This window comes from Patella vulgata, chromosome 6 (genome assembly GCF_932274485.2).
Source record: "Patella vulgata chromosome 6, xgPatVulg1.2, whole genome shotgun sequence".
Lineage (NCBI taxonomy): Eukaryota > Metazoa > Mollusca > Gastropoda > Patellidae > Patella > Patella vulgata.
The window spans coordinates 37,508,715-37,532,915 of record NC_065884.2 but is presented as its reverse complement, the minus strand read 5'-3'; the positions used below and the strand labels follow the sequence as shown (position 1 = coordinate 37,532,915).

The 24,201-nt window shown below is 36.6% G+C and overlaps 1 protein-coding gene across 1 annotated transcript; it reads left to right on the top strand.

Moving 5' to 3' along the window:
- The first annotated feature begins 1,074 nt into the window (after positions 1–1,074).
- LOC130013141 (uncharacterized) lies at positions 1,075–22,048 on the top strand. Its single transcript, XM_056101735.1, has 4 exons — positions 1,075–1,102; positions 14,930–15,046; positions 15,702–15,820; positions 22,040–22,048. Exons 1-4 carry the CDS (start codon positions 1,075–1,077, stop codon positions 22,046–22,048), a joined length of 273 nt encoding a protein of 90 aa, XP_055957710.1.
- Positions 22,049–24,201: the final 2,153 nt, after the last annotated feature.

Genomic DNA, 24,201 nt, shown 5'->3' with positions numbered 1-24,201 from the left:
CGGAGTGACAGAAGGAGTTCGCCAACATCCTGTAGTAACGACTCGCGCTTGGCACCTAAGCCACAGCCTGTGGCAATACAAATGGCTTTGTATTGTATCGTGTCCAACTTGCTTAGTGTAACGGGTCTTGCATTTAAGAAAGCCATGGGGCCGTAATCTAATACAGGACGTATTAGAGAACGGTAGATCATCATGAGGGCAACTCGGCTTGCTCCCCATTCACGTCCCGTTATTTTCCTCATAAGGTTCAGGATGCGCTGAGTACGTGTTACTACATATTTGATGTGCGGTCTCCATGTCACTTTCCTATCAAAGATTACACCAAGGAACTTGGTTTCGTCTTTGAATTCTATGTACTGACCATTGAGCTGCAGGGACATCCGGGAAACCTCGGGATCCCTGCATACTAGCATACCTACAGTTTTCGGTGACAAGATCTGGAATCCCCAATCATTTGCCCAAGAGGTGAACCCGTCCAAGGCTCCTTGCATACGTTTCTGAACCTGCGAATATAGACTACCCTTGGTCCATAGGGTGCTATCGTCCGCAAACGTAGGAAGCGAAATATCTTTTCCGAGATATTCTTTGATATCATTCACCATAATATTGAACAATGTTGGGCTTATAACGGAACCCTGGGGAGTTCCGTTATCCAGTCCGGTCTCTTTACTGAGGTATTTGCCGATTGTAACCCTGATTTGTCTGTCTGAGACAAAACTCTTGATCCAGTTGTACATGTTACCATGCACGCCTACCAAGGACAGTTTGTGTAACAGTCCTTCTGTCCAGACAAGATCGAAGGCCTTTGACAGATCAACAAAGATGACACAGAGGTAGGATCCGCCTCTCGTGGCTGTCACCATGGCATGCTAAAGTCTGGCAATGTGATCGAATGTCGAGCGGCCTCGGCGGAAGCCGCTCTGGTTCTTCTCTAGCAGCTGGTGATGAATGCTAACATTTCTGTTATATATATATATCATTCGCAGCGTTGACATGATTAACTCTTGTAATCAAATGAAGACATCAAAGAAAAGTTTTTAATTTGTTTGATGTTGATACAGTAAATATGGCCGCATGAGCGATGAAAGTCGGCAAATATGCTGTAATAACAACTCAAGTTAAAGAATGATCACAGTATTACTAATTATAAAACAAAACACACACACCTAAATAAATTGATTAAATGTTAAGCTTTTAATCTGTTTGATGTTAACTTTCTGTTGATTGTGATTAGGGCAATATACACAAGGATAATTAATTGGCAGTGGTTTCCATTCGTGGGCTACTGAACACTGTTAAATTTATTATACCCGACAGTTTACATCACGACACGCACAGAGTTTTGTCGTGTCCGGGGATTTTCTGATATAGCACAAAATATGCTATTTTTCCGGCTTGCGAATTGACCTACGGGTCTGATCCAGTTTCGGTCATTTTCCAAAGCCCCCGGTCCCGACCGGCATATACGGCCGACATGGAACCCAGCTCTAAAGGTAACAATTTTTATCTGATTTAAAAAAAAAAAAAACTTTAAATATATCAGCATTACACCCTCATGACAGTCAAGTTCGAATTTTGTGAAAATTGAACTGTAACTGCGTGACAAAATGGCCTCTCCTTGTACGCAAATAGTGTAAAAATATGTAATACCACGTTGTGAACCCTCTAGAAGTCACAATTTGTATCCACTTTTGATGAAACCTAAAATATATCTTAATATCTCAAATATCTCAGTTCATTTCGATATTCGCGCATTTCAGACCATAACATCCTGGATTATGGCCCGTGATTGTATGAAAAATCGTTTTTTGGGTTCTAATCAATCCATCTCTTGAAAAATATGGGCATACCTTGCCTGACAACTGCTGGTTACTCGTTTTTGATGAAACTTAAAATTTATGTTTATAACTCAAAGATCTCCATTCCTTTCGAGTTTGGCGCTTATCGGACCGTAACTTCCTTGATTATGGCCCATGTACGAAAAATCCTTTTTCTTTTTTTTATAAGCCCAGATTTTCATGTGAATGTATACTGTCGTCGCCCCTGTCCGTCCGTCCACAATTGTTTGTGGATACTCTACAGTTCACAATTCTTATCCGATTTTGACGAAACTTGAAATATAGGTTTATGGCCCCTGTTTGTACGAAAAAATCACGTTTTTAGCTTGTGGACCCTATACTCAATTAGTGGCTAAGTGGGTAAGACGCTAGCTCGCTATCCTGGAGGTCGGGTGTTCGATCCCTGCATTGGCCGAGAAAGTTCATCCAGATTTTCTGGCGTGGTTCTCCCTTGTCAGTGATGCAGGACGGAGGGGCTGACAAGGAAAGCTGTCTAGTCGTTCGGATGGGACGAAAAACTGAGGTCCCGTGTACACATTGGCGTGCACGTAAAAGATCCCTTGACAGTTAGAATTCGATATAAGAGTAGGCCGTAGTGCCGCTGTCCAGGCAAAATTTCCCTCATAGCACACTGTATGGCGTATGCCCGTCTTCATTAGCCCAGGTTAGGAGCAGAACAGTAGGACGTTAAACTCCATTTCATTTCATTTCTATACTCAATTAGTGTAAAAATATGGTATATCAAGGTTGTGGACCCTGTAGAGGTCACAATTTTAAACCGATTTTTATACGCCCACATTGAAATTGGGTCGTATATTGTCGTCGCCCCCGTCCGTCCGTCCATCCGTCCGGCGTCCACAATTGCTTGTGGACGCTCTAGAGGCTAAAGTTAATAACCGATTGACTTTAAATTTATACACAGTGTTTAAAGTCATGAGACAAAGAAGCCTTTGATTTTCAGCAATTTCCGATAATTAATGCCAGAGTTAAGGCCCTTGATCACTTCAAAATATCTTGTGGACGCTCTAGAGGCCAAAGTTAATATCCGATTGACTTTAAATTTATACATAGTGTTTAAGGTCATGGGACAAAGAAACCTATTAATTTTCAGCAATTTCCGATAATTACTGCCTGAGTTATGGCCCTTTATTACTTAAAAAAATCTTGTGAACGCTCTAGAGGCCAAAGTTAATATCCGATTGACTTTAAATTTATACACTGTGTTTAAGTCATGAGACGAAGAAGTCTATTGATTTTCAGCGATTTCCGATAATTACTGCCAGAGTTATGGCCCTTGATCACTTCAAAAAATCTTGTGGACGCTCTAGACGCCAAATTTAATATCCGATTGACTTTAAATTTATACACTGTGTTTAAGGTCATGAGACGAAGAAGTCTATTGATTTTCAACGATCTCCGATAAATCCATGATATTAAATGTTTTGTATATGAAACGTTAGCATGGGGCAGAACTTTATAAAAGCTAAACAAATTCTGATGATTTTCTGATATTTACTTAATGAATTGTTACTCTTAATCAGATTTTAGTGTATTATAAATGTTTCATTACCGAAAAAAGTAAAAATATGCGACAACTCTTGTTGACTGCCCGGACGATTGAGCTGCTGTGGGCGTATGTTTCGTTGCCTGGCAACCTATTTTTATGAAACTTGAAATGCGTGTTTATAACCCAGAAAAAGGCTATGGCAATGTATGTTTTAGGAAAGTAACTACGGAAGTCAGGGGTGGAAATTTTTTGTGACAACTCTTGTTGACTGCCCAGACCATTTAGCTGCTCTCGGCGTATGTTTCGTTGTCTGGCAACCTATCTTCTTATTTTGATGAAACTGGAAATATAGGTGTATCTCCCAAAGATCTCGGTTTCTTGGCATGTATCGGACCGTAGCTTCATGGATTATGGCCCCTGATTGTTCGACCCTTTTAGCTTGTGGACGCTCTAGAGGTCATGTTTATAATACAAAGATCTTGTTTCCTTTTGATATTTGCGCATATCATATTGTAACTTCCTGATTTCTGATAATTACTGCCAGAGTTATGGTACTTGATCACTTCAAAATATCTTGTAGATGCTCTAGAGGACAAAGTTAATATAGGATTGACTTTAAATTGATACAGTGTTTAAGGTCTTGAGACAAACAAGTATATTGATTTTCAATGAATTTTGATAACTTTAACAGCTAAATACATGATATTAAATGTTTCGTATACTAAACGTTAGCTTGGGGCAGAACTTTATAAAAAACAAACAAATTCTAATGATTTTCTGATAATTACTTCATGAGTTGTTACTCTTAATCAGATTTTAGTGTATTATAAATTTTTCATCACCGAAGGAAAGTAAAAATATGCGACAACTCTTGTTGACTGCCCGGACGATTGAGCTGCTGTGGGCGTATGTTTCGTTGCCTGGCAACCTATTTTTATGAAACTTGAAATGCGTGTTTATAACCCAGAAAAAGGCTATGGCAATGTATGTTTTAGGAAAGTAACTACGGAAGTCAGGGGTGGAAATTTTTTGTGTCATCTATTTATTTTGGGATTTCGGTGGCGAACATCAGCCTCACTGTTGGCTTGTTTAGCTTGTCATCTGTCCATCTCTTGCAAAATGGTTTGTTATCTTGCATGGCAACCAGCTGTTCGTCAAAATTCTTGTCATTTGTTCAAACGCATATTGTTTTTGGTTGAGATAAGGAAAATATAATTGCCATACTTTGATTTGTATTTATATTTTAGTCTGGCATTAGCTAATGATTCTACATTGATGATTGGTACGATAGATGAAATACAGAAACTGCACATCAGAACGATACCACTAGGGGAGTCTCCTAGGTAAGTACTTAAATTTACTTTGTAGAGCACATAAATAACCAAGCAAAATTATAGCTAGTGTTTACTATAAACACTTGATAACAATTCCACATCAGTCTGATTATAATTATTGGATACATTGCCATTTATGTTGCAGACGCTCTATAACACTTTTTGATTACAACCTAAATCCGGTTGATTGGCGCATGACATCACAGGGGCTACAATATACACTAATATTTATTGACGGTCCAATTAATATACTGAGTGTACTAATCATTAAAAAAGCTAAAAATAAGTAAAAACTATAGAAGACAAAAGCATTATTACGAGCAGACCTTTCTCATCTTGAATTGTTATAGGTTACAAACTTGTTACACCTATCATATAAGATACGTAAATTAAAAGTTGATACAATGAATCAAACTGCACTGGAATTCAACCCATTACCGGAGAGCACAAAACCGCCCGCCATTTTGGCTTCCTCTCGACTCTAAACCGCCTGTAACCGCCCAGTACCAACCACATTCGTATTTTGCGTTTTTATTAGAAATCACGCTCTCGTAGTCCGCGAGACGAAACTTCATCAATTTCCTTTGTTTATTAGCTATAAATTGGCGCGTCACATGAACAAGCTTTATGTTCATTTTTATCGAGATTTTACAAGTAATGGCTGCCTATATTACCGATGAGGATTTTAGGGATAATTTCATTAATTCTGATGAAGAATTTGATGGTTTTACTGCGGCAGACATCGAAAACACTGGACTACGTGGAGACACAGAATCCGATGTTGACATTTCTTCCGAAAATGATGGCGATTCTGATGAAGAATTTTATGATACGACCGAAGACTTGGTTTGGAAAGAGGATAATTTTGACCCAGTTGTCCCATACGAATTTGTAGGCGATTTTAGGCCTACAAATAATTTAAATGTTGATGCCGACCCTCTTTTATTTTTTCGACTTATTTTAGAACTAAATTTTTTTAATAAAATCAAAGATGAAACCAACAAATATGCCCGTCTTCGCCAACAAACTGATCCCGACCCGTCATGGAAGCTGGTAGAGGGGGAAGATATTGAAACGTTTTTAGGAGGTAGTATTTTGATGGGGATCAACATCAACTTGCCAGAAATTGTCCATTATTGGAGTACAGATGAAAGCCTGGGAAATGAATTTATTAAAAAAACCAATGTCCAGAAACAGATATCAATCCATTCTCAGGTATCTTCATGTCAATGACAGTTCATCCCAGCCGGAAAGAGGGCATGAAAATTATGACAAACTGTACAAGATTCGCCCATTATTGGACCATTTAGAAAAGAAATTTTTATACGCCCACATTTTCATGTGGACGTATATTGTCGACGTCCGTCCGTCCGTCCACAATTGTTTGTGGACACTCTACAGGTCACAATTCTTACCCGATTTTGACGAAACTTGAAATATAGTTTATCTCCAAAAGATCTCGGCTGCATTCGATATTGGCATGTATCGGATCGAAACTTCATGGATTATGGCCTCTGTTTGTACAAAAAATCACGTTTTTATCTTGTGGACCCTATAGAAGTCACAATTTTAATCCTATTTTGATGAAACTTGAAATGTTAGTTTATAACCCAAAGATCTTGGTTCCTTTCGATATTTACGCATATCGGAACGTAACTTCCTGAATTATGGCCCCTGATTGTACGAAAAATCGCGATTTTAGCTTGTGAACCCTATAGAGGTCATAATTTTTATCCGATTTAAAAAAAGCATATTATTATATCACCGTTATACCCAACGGACGGTTGAGTTCGAATTTCGTGAAAATCGGCCCAAAACTGACAGACAAAATGGCCGCCCTTCGTTCTCAAATAGCTTAAAAATATGGTATATCAAGGTTGTGGACCCTATAGAGGTCACAATTTTAACCCTATTTTGATGAAACTTGAAATGTAAGTTTATAACCCAAATATCTCGGTTTCTTTCGATATTCGCGCATATTGGAACGTAACTTCCTGAATTATGGCCCCTGATTGTACGAAAAATCGCGAATTTAGCTTGTGGACCCTATAGAGGTCATAATTTTTATCCGATTTGAAAAAACGTATTATTATATCACCGTTACACCCTAAGGACGACTGAGTTCAAATTTCGTGAAAATCGGCCCAAAACTGACAGACAAAATGGCCGCCCTTCGTTCCTAAATTGAAATAGCGTAAAAATATGGTATATGAAGGTTGTGGACCCTATAGAGGTCGAATTCCGTGAAAATCGGCCCAAAACTGACAGACAAAATGGCAGCCCTTCGTTCTCAAATAGCATAAAAGTATGGTATATCAATGTTGTGGACCCTATAGAGGTCACAATTTTTATCCGATTTTGTTGAAACTTGAAATGTTAGTTTATAACCCAAAGATCGTGGTTTCTTTCGATATTCGCGCCTATCGGACCGTAACTTCCTGAATTATCCGATTTCAAAAACCGTATTATTATATCACCGTTACACCCTAAGGACGGAAGATTTGAATTTCGTGAAAATCGGCCCAAAACTGACAGACAAAATGGCCGCCCCTCGTTCTCAAATTGACATAGCGTAAAAATATGGTATATCAAGTTTGTGAACCCTATAGGGGTCACAATTTTTAGCCGATTTTGTTGAAACTTGAAATATAAGTTTATAACCCAAAGATCTCGGTTCCTTTCGATATTTGTGCATATCGAATTGTAATTTCCTGAATTATGGCCTTTGATTGTAGGAAAGATCATTTTCTTTTTAGCTTGTTCTCTATCCATCTCTCGAAAATGTGGGCATATCCTGCCTGGCAGCCGCTGGTGTTAATAAAGTAAGCTTTCATTAAAATATAAAATAATTTCAAATAGGCATATAACGGTTTACAATAAACAGATTTGAGCCGTTGGTTGTTTTCCAAGATAAAATACTTTTGGCTCCAACGTTGACTCATTGTGTGCTTTTATGATTTTTGTTCTATTAATTAATGTAGGCTTTCATTTTTATACGCCCACATGGAAATGTGGTCGTATATTGCTGTCGCCCGTCCGTCCATCGTCCACAATTTCTTGTGAACACTCTACAGACTACATTTATCAACCGATTGTTTTGAAATTGATATATGTTGTTTGTATAAGTGAGATGAAGAAGCCTATTTAATTTTAATAACTTCTGTTAATTTCTTCTGGAGTTATGGCCCTTGTTTCACTTTGTTGCACCTTGTGAACGCTCTAACGACAAAAGTTATCAACCGATCTGTATGAAATTTATATGCATCATTTAAATTAGTAAAACAAAGAAGCCTATTGAATTTCAGCAATTTCCGTTTATTACATCTAGAGTTATGGCCCTTGTTTCACTTTGTTGAATCTTGTGAACGCTCTTATGACAAAAGTTATCAACCAATCTGTATGAAATTGATATGCATCATTTAAATTAGTGAAATGAAGAAGCCTATTGAATTTCAGCAATTTCCGTTAATTTCTTCTGGAGTTATGGCCCTTGTTTCACTTTGTTGCACCTTGTGAACGCTCTAACGACAAAAGTTATCAACCGATCTGTATGAAATTTAAATGCATCTTTTAAATTAGTAAAACAAAGAAGCCTATTGAATTTCAGCAATTTCCGTTAATTACATCTGGAGTTATGGCCCTTGTTTCACTTTGTTGAATCTTGTGAATGCTCTAATGACAACAGTTATCATCTGATCTGTTTGAAATTGATATGCATCATTTAAATTAGTGAAATGAAGAAGCCTATTGAATTTCAGCAATTTCCGTTAATTTCTTCTGGAGTTATGGCCCTTGTTTTACTTTGTTGCACCTTGTGAACGCTCTTATGACAAAAGTTATCAACCGATCTGTATGAAATATATGCATCATTTAAATTAGTAAAAATAAGAAGCCTATTGAATTTCAGCAATTTCCGTTAATTACATCTAGAGTTATGGCCCTTGTTTCACTTTGTTGAATATTGTGAACGCTCTAATGACAACAGTTATCATCCGATCTGTTTGAAATTGATATGCATCATTTAAATTAGTGAAATGCAGTAGCCTATTGAATTTCAGCAATTTCCGTTAATTACACCGTGAGTTATGGTACTTGTTTCACTTTGTTGTACCTTGTAAATGCTCTAACGACAAAAGTTATTATCCAATCTAAATTAGTAAAACGAACAAGCCTATTGAGTTTCAGTTATCACCTAAATTAGTGAAATGAAGACGAACTACAAAAGTTATCATCCGATCTGTATGAAATTCATATGCATTATTTGAATTATTAAAACGGAAAAAGCCTTTCGAATTTGAACAATTTCTGTAGATTGCTTCCAGAGTTACGGCCCTTGTTTTAGATTTTAGAACCTTGTGAACCTTCAAACAACGGAAATTATAATGTCATCTGTATGAAATTGTCTATTAAATTCCCCTAATTACCTACAAAAGAATAAATATGTGACAACCCTTGTCGACTGCCCGGACGATTTAGCTGCTGTGGGCGTATGTTTTGTTGCCTGGCAACCTATCTTTAAAAATTAAAATAACTAAAGATATTAAAATTCTATTTTAAATAGGCCTATAGCATTTATCAATAAACATTATTTGGGTTGATTGGTTTCTCTTTTTACAAACACGTATAAACCAAAAACAACTTGAGAATGAATGTTTTGCATATTGCTCTGGGTGTCCATGTTACACTACTGCACAAGAATGTATTAAATTATTACAAATCTGAAGTTTGCTCTAGATATCCATGACATTAGGCCTGATCTGTGATCAGTTTTTGTGATTTTTTATACGCCCACATTGGAAATGTGGTTGTATAATTTCCGTTAATTACATCTAGAGTTATGGCCCTTGTTTCACTTTGTTAAATCTTGTGAACGCTCTAATGACAACTGTTATCATCCAATCTATTTGAAATTGATATGCATCATTTAGATTAGTGAAACAAACAAGCCTATTGAGTTTCAGCAAATTCCTGTTAATTACATCTAGAGTTATAGCCCTTGTTTCACTTTGTTGAAACTTGTGAACGCTTGAACGACAAAAGTTATCACCAAATCTGTATGAAATTCATATGCATCATTTAAATTAGTGAAATAAAGAAGCCTATTGAATTTCAGCTATTTCCGTCAATTACTTCTGTATGAAATTTATATGCATTATTTGAATTAGTAAAACGAAAAAGCCTGTCGAATTTCAACAATTTCTGTAGATTACTTCCAGAGTTACGGTCCTTGTTTTAGTTTTTAGAACGTTGTGAACCCTAAAACGACGAAAATTATAATGTCATCTGTATGAAATTGTCTATTAAATTCCCCTTATTACCTACAAAAGAATAAATATGCGACAACCCTTGTCGACCGCTCGGACAATTTAGCTGCTGTGGGCGTATGTTTTGTTGCCTGGCAACCTATCTTTTTGTCAACTGATTATTTAGAAATAGAGAATTTAATTTATACTGTGTACTATTATGGAATTATCTGCCATACAAACTGAAGTTAACCATACAGCATACTATTACTAGATAATCACATTTTGAATTATTTTGAATTACTAAATGGTTTAAAATTAGTGATAGTGCTTCAGTAAATATTTTATTGGTCGGATTAATGCCTACCAATAAAAAGGGAAATGTGATTTTGAATAGCATAAAAGTATTAGGCTTACTGTTTCATTAAAAGCTAATTGCAACTGAAAATTGAGCAAAATAATATTTTGTGTTTCCATCCAAACTAACCCCATACCCTAGCAAAAAACAAACAAAAGAACGGATGGTGTACATTGTCATTTATTAATGACAAATTAAAATGAAATATGAATTAACAATAATAAAAATATTTAAACAAACAATACTACATGCATAAACACTAATAATTCAAAATAAAATCATATTTCAGTCTTAAAAATGTGGGTTGGGCTTAAAATTAAACAAATAAATGACCAAGTTCAAGGCGGAGCAGGGGAGGTGGAGGGTTATTAACGAAAATATCGTGGATATAAACAAAAGTCCTGTCTGTGGCACTGCTAATTCTGTTGTGATGAATGGGCGGGAAAAACAACCGGGGAACCTAGCTCATTTGCATAATCAGGAATATACATGAAATAGACGAGGACTATATAAAGAGTAACGAAACATGGACGAGGATTGTAACACATTATTGACAATAATGTTTACTTGTGATTCCATCCAAAGTAACCCCATACCCTAGCAAAAAACAAACAAAAGAACGAATGGTGTACATTGTCATTTATTAATGACGAATTAAAATCATATATATGATTTAACAATAATAAAAATATTTAAACAAACTATACTAAAAAGGGGCCCATGTCTCTATGTGCTTGTAGCTCATCATTCAATTTCTTAAGCAGAATGTCCCTATTTTGATAACACGAGGAGTGGTTCCTAGCCCAAGAAAACACCCGTTCCCCATTGTATGGGATCCTAAATCCGCAAGCAAAGCCCTCGCATAAAAAAAATTTCTCCAAGACATTGTAGCCAAGCAACACTTCGTTAAGAATGAGTTCACGAGAGAATCATGCAAAATTTAGAAAAACCGGCACAAGCGGTGTCGGGCGATTTTGACCAAACTTTGCAGATTTGGTCATTGGGTACCCCATATACCCCACATGAAATATGAGTGTCACCAACCTTGTAGTTACGGAGAACCAGCTATGGCCATTTTAGTGTAAAAAAACATCATTTTTTACAAAAAAATTCCCTAAATTCAAATGTTTCCCATAAATTGCCTATTGATTTTTTATTTTTTTTAATTATTTTTTTATGAATGATCTTGTCTACTACTTCAATATATATGACTATTAAATTTTTCCGAAACCATTTGAGGCTTTGAGGAATTTATTTTGAGACGTAGCTTTTGCTATATGCTAAAACATATAAATTTCATGATGCTATATCTCATCCACTGCGGGGCTGAGGACAATTCTATTAATAATGGAAGTTGGGGACTACTAATAATAATATTTGGTTTTGACAAAATGACTGGCACGGATTTCTTTCATATTAAATTTGATGGTCGAACTTGAAGAAAATGACTTCATTTTCCCAATAAAACCATTCATTGCCTGGATTATTCGGCCACATAATGCCCCAAACAACCGACTTCCAGCAACCCTGTGTTGGGCCGGTCCAGAAGGTTTAGTCCTTGGACCTGTCTTTTCTGTAATGTATACTAAGAATTTAGGTCAACTATATGCAGATGATACACAGCTGATCGCAAATTATTCCCTTTCAAAAACTGTTCCATCCCCTAATTGTACACATGACATTAAAGCATAGAGCTAGAATACTAGTTCTAAGATTAAAGATAGGATGACAAGAAATATGTTGAAATTAAATTTAATTGAATTAATTAAATCAGAATATATTTTTGTGGTCCAAATACATATCTGCAAAAATACAAGTTCAAATGATATGGTTGTACGAGATGCAATAGTTGTACCATGAGACACTGTGAAGAAGTTAGGTGTCCTCTTAGGGTCCAATTTGAGCATGGACAGTCACATTAGTGAAATTTGTCGAAACTGTAATCTTCGATCCAGGAACATTGGCCATATAAGACACTTATTAGCCAGGAAGCAGCTGCTACACTTTTATGTTCTTTGGTATTCTCAAGGATTGACTACTGTAACAGCCTGTTAATAGAAACATCTAGTGCCAATATTTAAAAAAATCAACTTTTACAAAATAAATACCACAGCTCGAATTCTTACCAGATCATCAAAATACTCTCATATTACTCCTGTTCTGAAATCACTCCATTGGCTGCCAATTCATGAAAGAATCATCTTCAAAAGTCTGTCTTTAACGTATCAGTGTGTGAATGGCTTAGCTCAAATATACTTATCTAACCTTATGCAAATACAACTACAAGTTCCCTCAAGGTGCAAATTAAAATCATTTGGATACGTATCGTGCTTAGTGAATGCGCCTAAACTGCGGAACAATCGTCCAGAGATCATTAAATCATCATTAAACTCTTTCTTGTTTTACATCAAGATTTAAAACTCATCTTGTTATCAGGATTAATTAATTTAATTGTATGCGCAGTGGACATGCCTCTGTACATGGAGTACGTGCGCTATATAAATCAGCTGTTCATTTCCCCGTCTTTTGCACAAATAAAATGCGATTTAGTAGCCATAGGTCGGCATGCATCGAATCCCACGGGAATGGGGTTGATTGACGCAGCATACAAAATTCTGTATCATAATACAAAAAGGACCTGCCGCCGTAAGTCTGTGCCAACTCAGATATGAGTGAGGAATACGATAATAACTTGGATGCTACTAGTGGATCTTTTTGTATCATAACATCCATAAAAATCGAAAAGGCTTTCTGCCAAAGCTCAAACGATAACAATTTGGACTTCGGTGATGAAGAAATCTTGATAGTTGGTTCATTATCTGTGTCAGAAATATTCAATGCTAACTACGTTTGTATAATATTACCCGGCAGGAGTAATGACAAATCCACAAACTTATCCGTCCAAATATCCTGGCGAAGCCTATCGGATATATGTCGGGAAATTGACATGCATGTCAGACTAGTCATAGTACCTTGGTGCTGATGGACAGGTACAGGATCGGAAACTTGAAACATATCTGCTGCATTGACCGAGAAGATATTTGGTCCTGATGGATCTGACGTCGATATATTAATGGACGAAGCTGTGATGGTGGCAGGAGTGCTGACAGAAGTACATGTAGGTACTGATGAAGATGATGGAGATACCATGATTAAACCTCTTTTGATAAGTTTTGTTATCAGTAAATCTGTTAAACGTTCTTTTGCGGTTGTTGTCATGGGTACCTGGGCTGTCTCATCTTCGCTCTCTGAAGTGACAGATGGAACTTGATCGTCTCTCTTTCTTTTTGACATCTTGAGGCTGCAAAAAATAAAGAGTTATGGGTGGTCTGAAATTTCTAGCTAGCTTGCTTCTGTTTCTCTGTTCCGACCATTTTCGGGTGGAAAAAAAACTACATCATCTAATTCTTCTAGTATTACTTTGTAGTGTCACACAACTTTTCTTTTGTCAATTCTTTGACGTTTGATAGAAAACGTAAATTAAATATGGGCTTATTTATCAATGTGCAATGGTATTTGAATTTCGCGGTGATTTGGTTTTAACAGATCACGTGACATAATTGGCCAATCAGACATACACGACGTAAGGGTCAACGGGTCGTGTGGTGTCAAAGATCACCACTCTGTTTACATTTTGATAGTAACATGGCGGACAGAGGAGATAAAACTGTTCGTTATATTCTTCATATAGATTCTGTAAAATCAGCTGAGCTAAAACCGTTTACTGCGACAAGCTGGACAAAATTTAAGGTGTGCGCTAACGAGTGGAAGAAATCAGACGGAAATGACAGGCTTTTGGCGTAGAAAAATGCGGATTTGTTAGCTAAAGAATTCCAGGAATGTACAGACGAGACATTGGGGTATCATCTTCCATGTTACCAGCGTTTTACGGACAAATTAAGAATTAAAGGAGCTGAAAAACAGTGTATGAAACGTGCTCAGCATTCCAAAACTGTTGAAGAAAGTGAAGTTAATGTTAGGACACAAACAGCTAAAATTTCCCCCGCAAAAAAAAGAAAATTGCGCTCGCATCATGGACCATTAACTACCGCCACAGTCAGTAAGAGAAAATCCATTTTACCCCAAGTTTGCATTATTTGTAAAAAAGTAACATCATTTGTGTATGGCGTTGGCAGAAAGAGGGTACGAGATCAATTGGTACAAGTACAAACAACTACAGCTGGTAAGTAAAAAGCATTTATCATTATATAATAGGCCTATGCAGTCTCTATACTTTATTGTATTATGCTAAATAATATTAGGCCTATAGGCCTACAAATAGTGTACTATAGCCTAGGTGTAGTGGGACTGTGGGAGTACAACCGTTCTCAGGCTTCATTTAAACACAGGAATCTGACCTTCTATCCGTATATATATGCATATACCATGTCGTCTGAACCTCGGTTTTTTCGTACCATCCAAACGACTTGTAGCGGGGGAACTTTAAGTCCCCATTGTTAAATTCTACCTCAATGTACCATTTTGTTAATGGTACAATTTTTTTTAGAACAAATATGGGGAGCCACTGGCATATTGGGACCCCTGCAGCCCTCCTTCCCCCCCCCCACCCCACCAATGCGTGCCATGAGTCTACATTTAATATTTCTTCTGTTTGCCTTATCATGCCTTTCTGTTTGAATATTTCGTAGTCTTTGTGACTATTACATATGGTAAAGACATTGTAACAGAGAGAATTATTAACAACAAGGAAGTTCTACGCATGACTAGACTAACAAATACATTAAATGATATGCTGGAGAAGAAAGGTGTTCACTTCATGTACAGGTGTGTTTTTATTTCCTTTTTATATAATGCAACTGTGTGTATGTATGAATTCATTTCTTTCCACTGCATTTCCGGACACATTTGTCAGTGTATACCAAGAGATGGGTGAAATGGAAATCTGGTTATTCATTTGGATTGGACAAAATGGAAATGTATGCTAGAGAAAATTAACAAATTATACTCTGAAGAAGGTTTATTAATAAAAATACTACTTCCATGTAGAAATTTTGTAATTCCACATGTTAACATTTACATGTATAAACAATTGTCCAATTTGCTACTTCAGTTAACTATTGTGGGCAAAATGTTGATGATTAGAACATTATACTCATTATTTTTATTGTGCTTTAAGTGTGATTTTCTCTTTCAGGAATGATCAGCTGAAATATTTCCTTTAGAGAGACTTTCCTCAACTTAATTTCCATTCTCCAGACCAAAGGAATATCAGTGAAATTGTTTATGTAGAGACCTTAACAGCAGGGGATTTCCTTCAGAATTAATCATTCTCATCAGTAACAGAGGATAGTGCCAGTACAGGGAGTGAGGATGCGACATTCCCAGCTTTTGATGAAAATCCAGTGAGGACACTGTATAATGCTGGACTACAAGTGAAATGTGCCTTGAATGAATCTGCAGGCCTTACATGTCCATGGCCACCCACATCTGTTGATCTTACAACTGATGCAGTAAGATCAGTGGTTCCAGCAGTCCTGTTTAACTTTTTAGCCTGGGCTGTTGGGGCATCTGAGGATCCTGTGCTAGATAATTTTGTTGATGTTTCAGATGATGTACTTCCAAAGTTATTGTCAATTTGTCAGGATTTGGTTTCTTTAGCATCTAATGGTCGAAAATTGACTCCCAAATCTTTATGTCTAGGTTTAACTACTCGTCATCTGACTGGTTCCTCGCAGCTCTTAATGCTGCTTAATAAATTAAGACATTGTCCATCAAGATCAAAAATTGTGGCATATGAAACAGATTTAGCCCAGTTGCAACTTACCTGCATGAAAGAGGTTCCACCTGGATTCGCAAAGCAGGTACCCACCATACTTGTGTGGGATAACATTGATTTTGGAGAGGAGACAATTTTGGGGAAAGGAACGACCCACCACACAAATGGTATCATGGTACAGAGTAAGAAACCAGTTTTAACAGAAGTCCATGCAACAGAAGTAAAGATAAGTAAGCAACAAAAAACTATAAAACCCCAACCAGTTGCTTTGGTGCCATATCAACATGGGAAGAAACAGGGTCCAGGTCACCTAGCTGATATTAGCCTCGATGAGAATTATTTTGAAAAAGTTATTGTTGGTGGCCTTAACATAGATTTGGCTGGTTCCTCGCAGCTCTTAATGCTGCTTAATAAATTAAGACATTGTCCATCAAGATCAAAAATTGTGGCATATGAAACAGATTTAGCCCAGTTGCAACTTACCTGCATGAAAGAGGTTCCACCTGGATTCGCAAAGCAGGTACCCACCATACTTGTGTGGGATAACATTGATTTTGGAGAGGAGACAATTTTGGGGAAAGGAACGACCCACCACACAAATGGTATCATGGTACAGAGTAAGAAACCAGTTTTAACAGAAGTCCATGCAACAGAAGTAAAGATAAGTAAGCAACAAAAAACTATAAAACCCCAACCAGTTGCTTTGGTGCCATATCAACATGGGAAGAAACAGGGTCCAGGTCACCTAGCTGATATTAGCCTCGATGAGAATTATTTTGAAAAAGTTATTGTTGGTGGCCTTAACATAGATTTGGCTTTTGTTTTAATGAGGTTCTCCCAATGTGAGACTTCGCTAGTTCCTGGTTGGACAGGATTCAATGTGATATTAAAAGGAGATGATATTCCTTCAGCATCAAATATAGACTTGGCGAGTTCCACACTTCCATATCTTTTATGGTCATTTTAGGAAAGCGGTTTAAAGATGCTGGTATGCAGGACATTTTGATTGAATCTGAGGTGGTTGCCCAAGGTTCGATAAATGGAGTTGTATCTGGTCATCACTACAACAGAAGTATTAGAGCTCATAAATTATTGTTTGAGGCCATGCAACGTCTTCGTCTTCGGGCCTTTTTTGCATCAATATCTGACATTTCATCTGCCATACAATCAGCCCATATTGAAAATTTACAGCAATCATATAGGTCAACATCATTCTTCAAGCTAATATACTCGGAAGAATTTGAGTCATTGAAAGGGTTGTACAATGAATTTATTACCACCAAGTCCAATGAATGTTCAACATTTGCATTTTGGAGTTCATACATTGATATGATGCAGTCCTTGTTGCTGTTTATACGTGCTACTAGGGAATCAAACTGGAATATCCACTTAGCTTCAATCAGGTCCATGATGGCATATTATTTTGCTTATGATCGAATGAATTATTCCAGGTACTTACCTATCTATTGGATGGAAATGATGCAATTAGAGGAAACACACCCTGGTTTTGACAGTGAAATTATTGCAAATGGTCAATGGACAGTTCAGAGGCAGAACAGTTACCCATTTTCGTCCATAGCATGTGACCAGGCTATTGAGCAAACATGCAACAGGGACTCGAAGACAAAGGGTGGTATTATTGGTATTACACAGAGCTGCAATAACACGTATGTGTGAAAAGATGGCTAATACTTCCAACCCTGATATACAGAAGGATCTACCGAAATCTAGAATTAAGAAGGAAGAGGAAGATGTAAAATCAATCATTTCTACCATTGAAAGCATGATTAATCCATTCAGTGGAACCATTGATGGACTGACATGCTTAAGTTCTGGTGTAGTTGCTTCGGACATTGTGACCAATGACCTTTTAACAGCCAAGAATCAAGGGGAAATTGCTTTGAAAGACTATATCACAAAGCGTATAGTGACGAAAACTGAGGATGTTTTTTCACCAATCAAGGCCATGAAATTGAAAACTTTTACTGAAAACATAAAAACTCGACAATTCAAGACAGTGAGTGGAAAGGATCACTTAATGCAGAATGATCGAAAGTTTTTTGGAAGACTCTTAGTAATAGGTCAAAGTCGTCAAATTGATTTGAAAAACATACTTTCCTATTCCTTAAGTTCCGTTTCATTTCCCCTCAGCAGCACTGGTGGTGGTTTAGCAAAAACAAACAAAGCTGCGATGCTTACGATAATGGAGAAGAAAGTTGAATGTTGTTTAAAGACCGTTTTACCTGATGGAGAAAAGTTTTGTTTGTTAATAGATGGCATGGCTTTAATTCAGGCAATAGTTCGTGTACCTTCCACATTTGTTGAGCTAGCAGATGCTATTTTTCAGCAAATTATTCATCTTGCCGGGCTATATAGGTGTTCTCGGGTGGATTTTGTGACGGACAGATATCCTGCCATATCGATTAAGAGCGTGTCTGCGAGAAAACCATGCAGAAGGTGCTAAGGCTTCAATCACAGATTTTGACCAAATTTGGTTTATAAGTTGGGATAGTCCCAAAACACATAAATGTGCAATATTAGATAAATCTTTCAATTCCTGTATGAGAAAATTGAAAAAACATTTTTCATATGGTGAAATTGCCAAAATCTGTCTTTTCTCAAATACCAACTTTGGCAAGTCCTTACACCTTTACTATACGTAGCAGAAAGACCAAACTCACACAGTTTATCGATGACTCAGTGCTGTTACCACTGGCGAACGAGATCTGTATACAGACTGGATATCAAAGCCTGTCTAAATTCCCCATTTTTTGTCACCCAAAGTTTGACGCCCTATAGCTACTTCTTTCATGGGGTGGGTTTAAAAAATTTATGCTCACGTGAACAAGCAACCTCCCAACATTTGATACAAAAAATAAAAATGACCGGAATCGACTTGACAAAAACTAGGTAAAGGAAACAATAACTCATGAAATTAACCTATAATTTCCCTATTTTGGAGATAATTAACCGTAGTAGATAAAAAAAAAACTAACAATTTATTTTCCTTTTCATTCATATGGTGTTGACTACCAGCCCTAAAATACATTAGTATCTGTTTTATAAAAATATCTGGAAAAAAAATACTTTCAAAGGCCTGTAATCGTTCATGGCTCATCTGGCGTCAACGGGAATTGACTTCTGCAGTTGTCCACGACCTTCCATTGGAGTTTCGACGTGCTCAATCTTAACAAACATATCCATTACTCTCAAATAGACATTATTTTAAATAAAATAATCCAACGAAAATGAAAAATTCACCTAAAAGTGAGATTCGAACCACCAACCGCATGACTTCCCCCGACCCACCCTCTCACCGAGTTGCTTGTCCCAGGGCCCCAAGGTCCATGTCGTGGGCCCTGTTCAGGGGGTTTGCCTAGGGCCTCTCTTATTCTAAATCCGGCCCTGAAGGTGCAGCTGAAGGTGCCCGAGAGCTGTAGCTACCATACTACACTGTTTAATGTCACCCACTTCGACGCAATTAGGCTTCGTTGCCGTTAATATTTAAGCTTCCACATTTCTGTATTGTAGAAATCAGTGGATGTGTCCCAAAATGAATAGCGGAAACATGCTCTGAAATTAAACATTTTGTAGCCATTTTCGGTAACTTGTTTGAAAATGAAATCTTAAAGAGACAATACAACAGATATGTTAAAGGGACAATACGACAATACCAAATATACAATAAATACAAATACACACTTATATAGAGTACAACATGGTACAAATAATGGCTATGGATATGATGAAAACGTATAAAAGTCAAAAATTTTATTTCTCTAATTAAATTTGCAAAAAATGTATCACAAAAGCTTTTTTTTTTAGCACTTTTCAATAAGCTGTATATTTTAAGTATGTTGCATTCCAGTCATTTTTTTTACACCTATGGATACTATGTGCTTAGCACTTCAAAACCATCCAAAGAAATTCTACTTGCGACCATGAAAGAAAAAGTTACAGTGTATCTTTTTCTGCACTATAAGGACAATGTGAATATGGTACCCTAAAACAAGTCCACACAAAATTAGTATGTACTGATATTTTTTTCAAATTAGAAGGTTGCTATTCCACCATAGAATGCAGTCTGTGCTTAAAAAAGGTGATAAATACACATGTGAAAACCGCAATTTTACCCATAAAATGAATAATTCCTGTACAGTCCTTTAGAGCGACATCAGACTGTAACCACTTCAGCATGTTACCTCTTGCCCCTAGGGGGTGTCATACCATAAGTTTGATCAAAAACTTCCGACCCCCCATCTTAGCACTTTTTGCGATTTTTGCATGGTCTTCTCGCGGATACACTCTTAAAAATGCTGAGCGTGGTCGTCGTGCTTTAACTGGTTCAGAGAAAATAAAGATTTATGGTAAAGACCAAAGAACTCCTAAACAATGGAAAAAGTACCTATCTAATGGTGATAACAAAGAATTACTTATTGAATTTCTTTTTGGTGTATGGCGTGATATAGACACCTCAAGTTTCCAAAATGACATTGATATCTATATAGCACATGGTCCCGAATGTCATGTTCTGAAGGTCCATGATAAACAACTTAACGTTGAACTGGTTAAAACATTGCAATGTGATCACGAGGAGGCAGACACAAGATTATTGTTACATACTGATGTTGCAGTCATTTGTACAAGCCTTCAATGTCAAATTCCAGCGCAGTTATATTTTCTTACAGGCGTAGGGGAAAAATCAAGGATTATTGACATTTCAAAAATTTCCAGAACTCTTGGTACCAATCTTTGTAAAGCTCTTATTGGACTACATTGCTTTTCTGGATGTGACTCAACAAGTTCTTTTTATGGGAAAGGAAAGAAAAAAGCATTTGAACTGGCTGAAAAAAACAATTCATATTTAGATGTTTTAGGTCATCTTGGTGAAAGTTTTGACATGGTTGATTTGAGAGAAACTGTATCTAAATTTGAAAAGTTTGTATGTCATATTTATGATGTCAAATGTAACAGTGTAAATGAGGCAAGGTACAAACTTTTCTGCACAAAATCAACAAGTGAAAAGAGTATGCCTCCAACTAACAATGCTCTAACATGACATATCAAACGTGTTAATTATCAGGCTGCCATTCATCGCAGGGCCTTCAATGCTTGGATTAAAACCCCATCCCCAACAAAGCATGGATGGACTGTTGAGGGTAACACCATTTCAATTGTATGGATGACTGCAGATCAAGCACCAAAGGAAATTCTCAATGTTTTAAACTGTGGATGTAAATCAGGATGCAGTACAGATAGGTGTTCTTGCTACAAGTCAAAACTTTCTTGTACAGACTTAAGTAAATGTGAAAATTGTGCGAATGAAAAAACGACAGCCGCTGAATCATTAGTTGTAACAGAAACATAGGCTGACAGTGACTTCAATAGTGATGTTGATGAAATGATGTGATTTTTTATGCGTAAACATGTACATGTATTTCAGTAAACAATTTTTAAATATTACTTACATATTTTAAACACACTCATGTTTACTTAAATGTACAGTGCATGGCTTTAATGTTTTCATATTTTATTCTGTATGCTTTATTGTGTCACTTTATGCTTACTCAGATGTCTTTATTTTACTTGTTTCCTAATTCGTTTTACTGAAACCCTTTTATTATGATAACTGTTTTTTTTCTCTTGTATATACTAGTATGTACCTTTTAATTTTGGATAGTGCATATTGGCACAAAACCTGATCTGTAAGTAAATATTCAGTGAATATAACAACCAACAGCACATTAGAAACCATCCATCAGTATTAACAGGCTTTATAAATGACGATGTTATTATTATATAAATCTTTCGATAATACTAGTGTTATTGTTGGATATTATATGAGGAAATATATAAAATTGCATTCATTTCTTATTTTTTATTATTTCTTTCTTTAAATAAATGTATACTTATTTGACCCCTCTTAATATGTCTATTGTTTTTTAAAAACAAGTATAATTGGTGACATGTACAGAGGTAGATGTTAGGTGAATCATTATTAATATTCTGTTGTATCATTCAGCTCAGATAGTATTATTATTTTTGTCTTTTTCTCAAAATTATATATAATTATAATACCGAACCAGTATTTCAATCATGCAAAAACGTTTTCATCTGTATATTATAGTCATATTCTTTTGAATATTATTTCACTGAAATAAAATTGAAAAAATACTTGTTTCCAGGAAATATCACATTCATTGATACGATTTCGCTTTTGACCATAAAAATGCCACAAATTAAGGGCTAGTCATGTTTGCAGTGGCAACGCAACATTTATCTGATGTTATTATCCCATAATCCAGGCATATTTGCAGAGAAATTCTCTCTTACAAATGTAAACAAACCAACGTGTTCCGTCTCGTAAAGGCTATTCCCTTGTCTATTAATGGCTATTGACCCGTAACTTAATGACGTTGTTTGCTTTTATGGCTGCTGATTGGCTTAGAATTTGATTTTTTCGCCACATTATGGCTACACTTGACAAATATAGTCCGAGGCGTAATTCGAGTGCTAGACTGATTGTGCAAAACATCGCAAAAGAAAAGTGTACTACAGTGACAGCTTACTTGTTAACTTATGCAGCAAAGCGTCAGATTTTCACCCGAAATTTGCTGGGACGAGATGAAACGATTTTCGGGGCTAAATCACAGCCTATGTGTACTTCAAACTCATGTAGCCTTCTTACAAACAAGTCCCCACCTGGACATAACAACAAACAGTAAGTCTACTTTATTCGTATACAAAACAGTATACACACAAGGATTAGTCCCACAAGGCTATGCATGCACAAAGACCATTGAATCAAGGTCGGACCAATGCTGTGAAAATTCAACATGCACACATACTAAAAACCATAGTAACAAGAGCATGCACACATACTAATAATGATAGTAAAATCAACATATAAATATTTGTACTACACTGACGACACATCAAAATTTTTACAACACATGAGATCAAACACGAACAGTTTATCTCTCAAATGAATCAGTACCGTTATATATTTATAGGTGCACAATATAACCAAAGAATTGGAACACAATTATGATTGTAAAAAATTACTAAACGCAAAATACCAGCGGATATGTCGCAATAATGCATCCCTGATGCTGCGCATAAATAACATATTACCAACTGTATTTGATAAATGAATGCCATCGTCCGAGTAAATATGTTGAAGGGGCTGCCAAAGCCCAGCTCTATGTCGCCAGAAACTAATAACACAATTAGACTCATATCATTAAATCCATGGAACGGCTCAACACATCTCGGCAAAAGCTGGCTAACAATGACACATTTAGGGCTATGCCTAGCCATAAGTAAAGACGCAAAGTTCACAACCGCGATAGCCACTTCATGCGGCAAAAACTCGCCAGATGCAACATCATTTGAACCTAAGTGTAAAACTATAATCTCAGTCTGTTGAAAAAGGCTGCTACGTGCTGCACGCACAAAGCCGTCCATGCTGATCATGTCGAACTCGTAATCCGCCATGTCCCCAGCAATGCACCTCACATAAATTCAAATCTAGATCTAAATTCGAATGGCCGTAATTCATTAAAAATGTATCTAAACGTTTAACATATGACGAGCCATACAACACAATCCTAATAGGGCTAGGCGGCACTAACTGTAAGCTACGAAACGGCCTTTTCACTGTAAACAAAGCGCCAGTTCTTTTAGCGGAAGTTGATGTATCACACGCCATGATGAAAATTACAACGAGGCGACGACAACAATTATTGCAAATTTACAATTTCAACTTACGAAACACATCGAAAAATTCCAACAAAGGTAATTTAAAATGCAACTCACGCTGGCTACAGACCAGAAATTACCAAAGTATACACACCACAGTGATATATTATTAACGAAAATATCGTGGATATAAACAAAAGTCCTGTCTGTGGCACTGCTAATTCTGTTGTGATGAACGGGCGGGAAAAACAACGCGGGAACCTAGCTCATTTGCATAATCAGGAATATACATGAAATAGACGAGGACTATATAATGAGTAACGAAACATGGACAAGGACTGTAACACAAAATTCATTATTGACAATAATGTTTATTTTATGAAATTTGGAAAGGTATATTACAGATACCATAAACTTAACACTTAAATTGTTTACCACAAGTAATTATAGGCCTACATAGAATCACATTTTTCGATACACAAT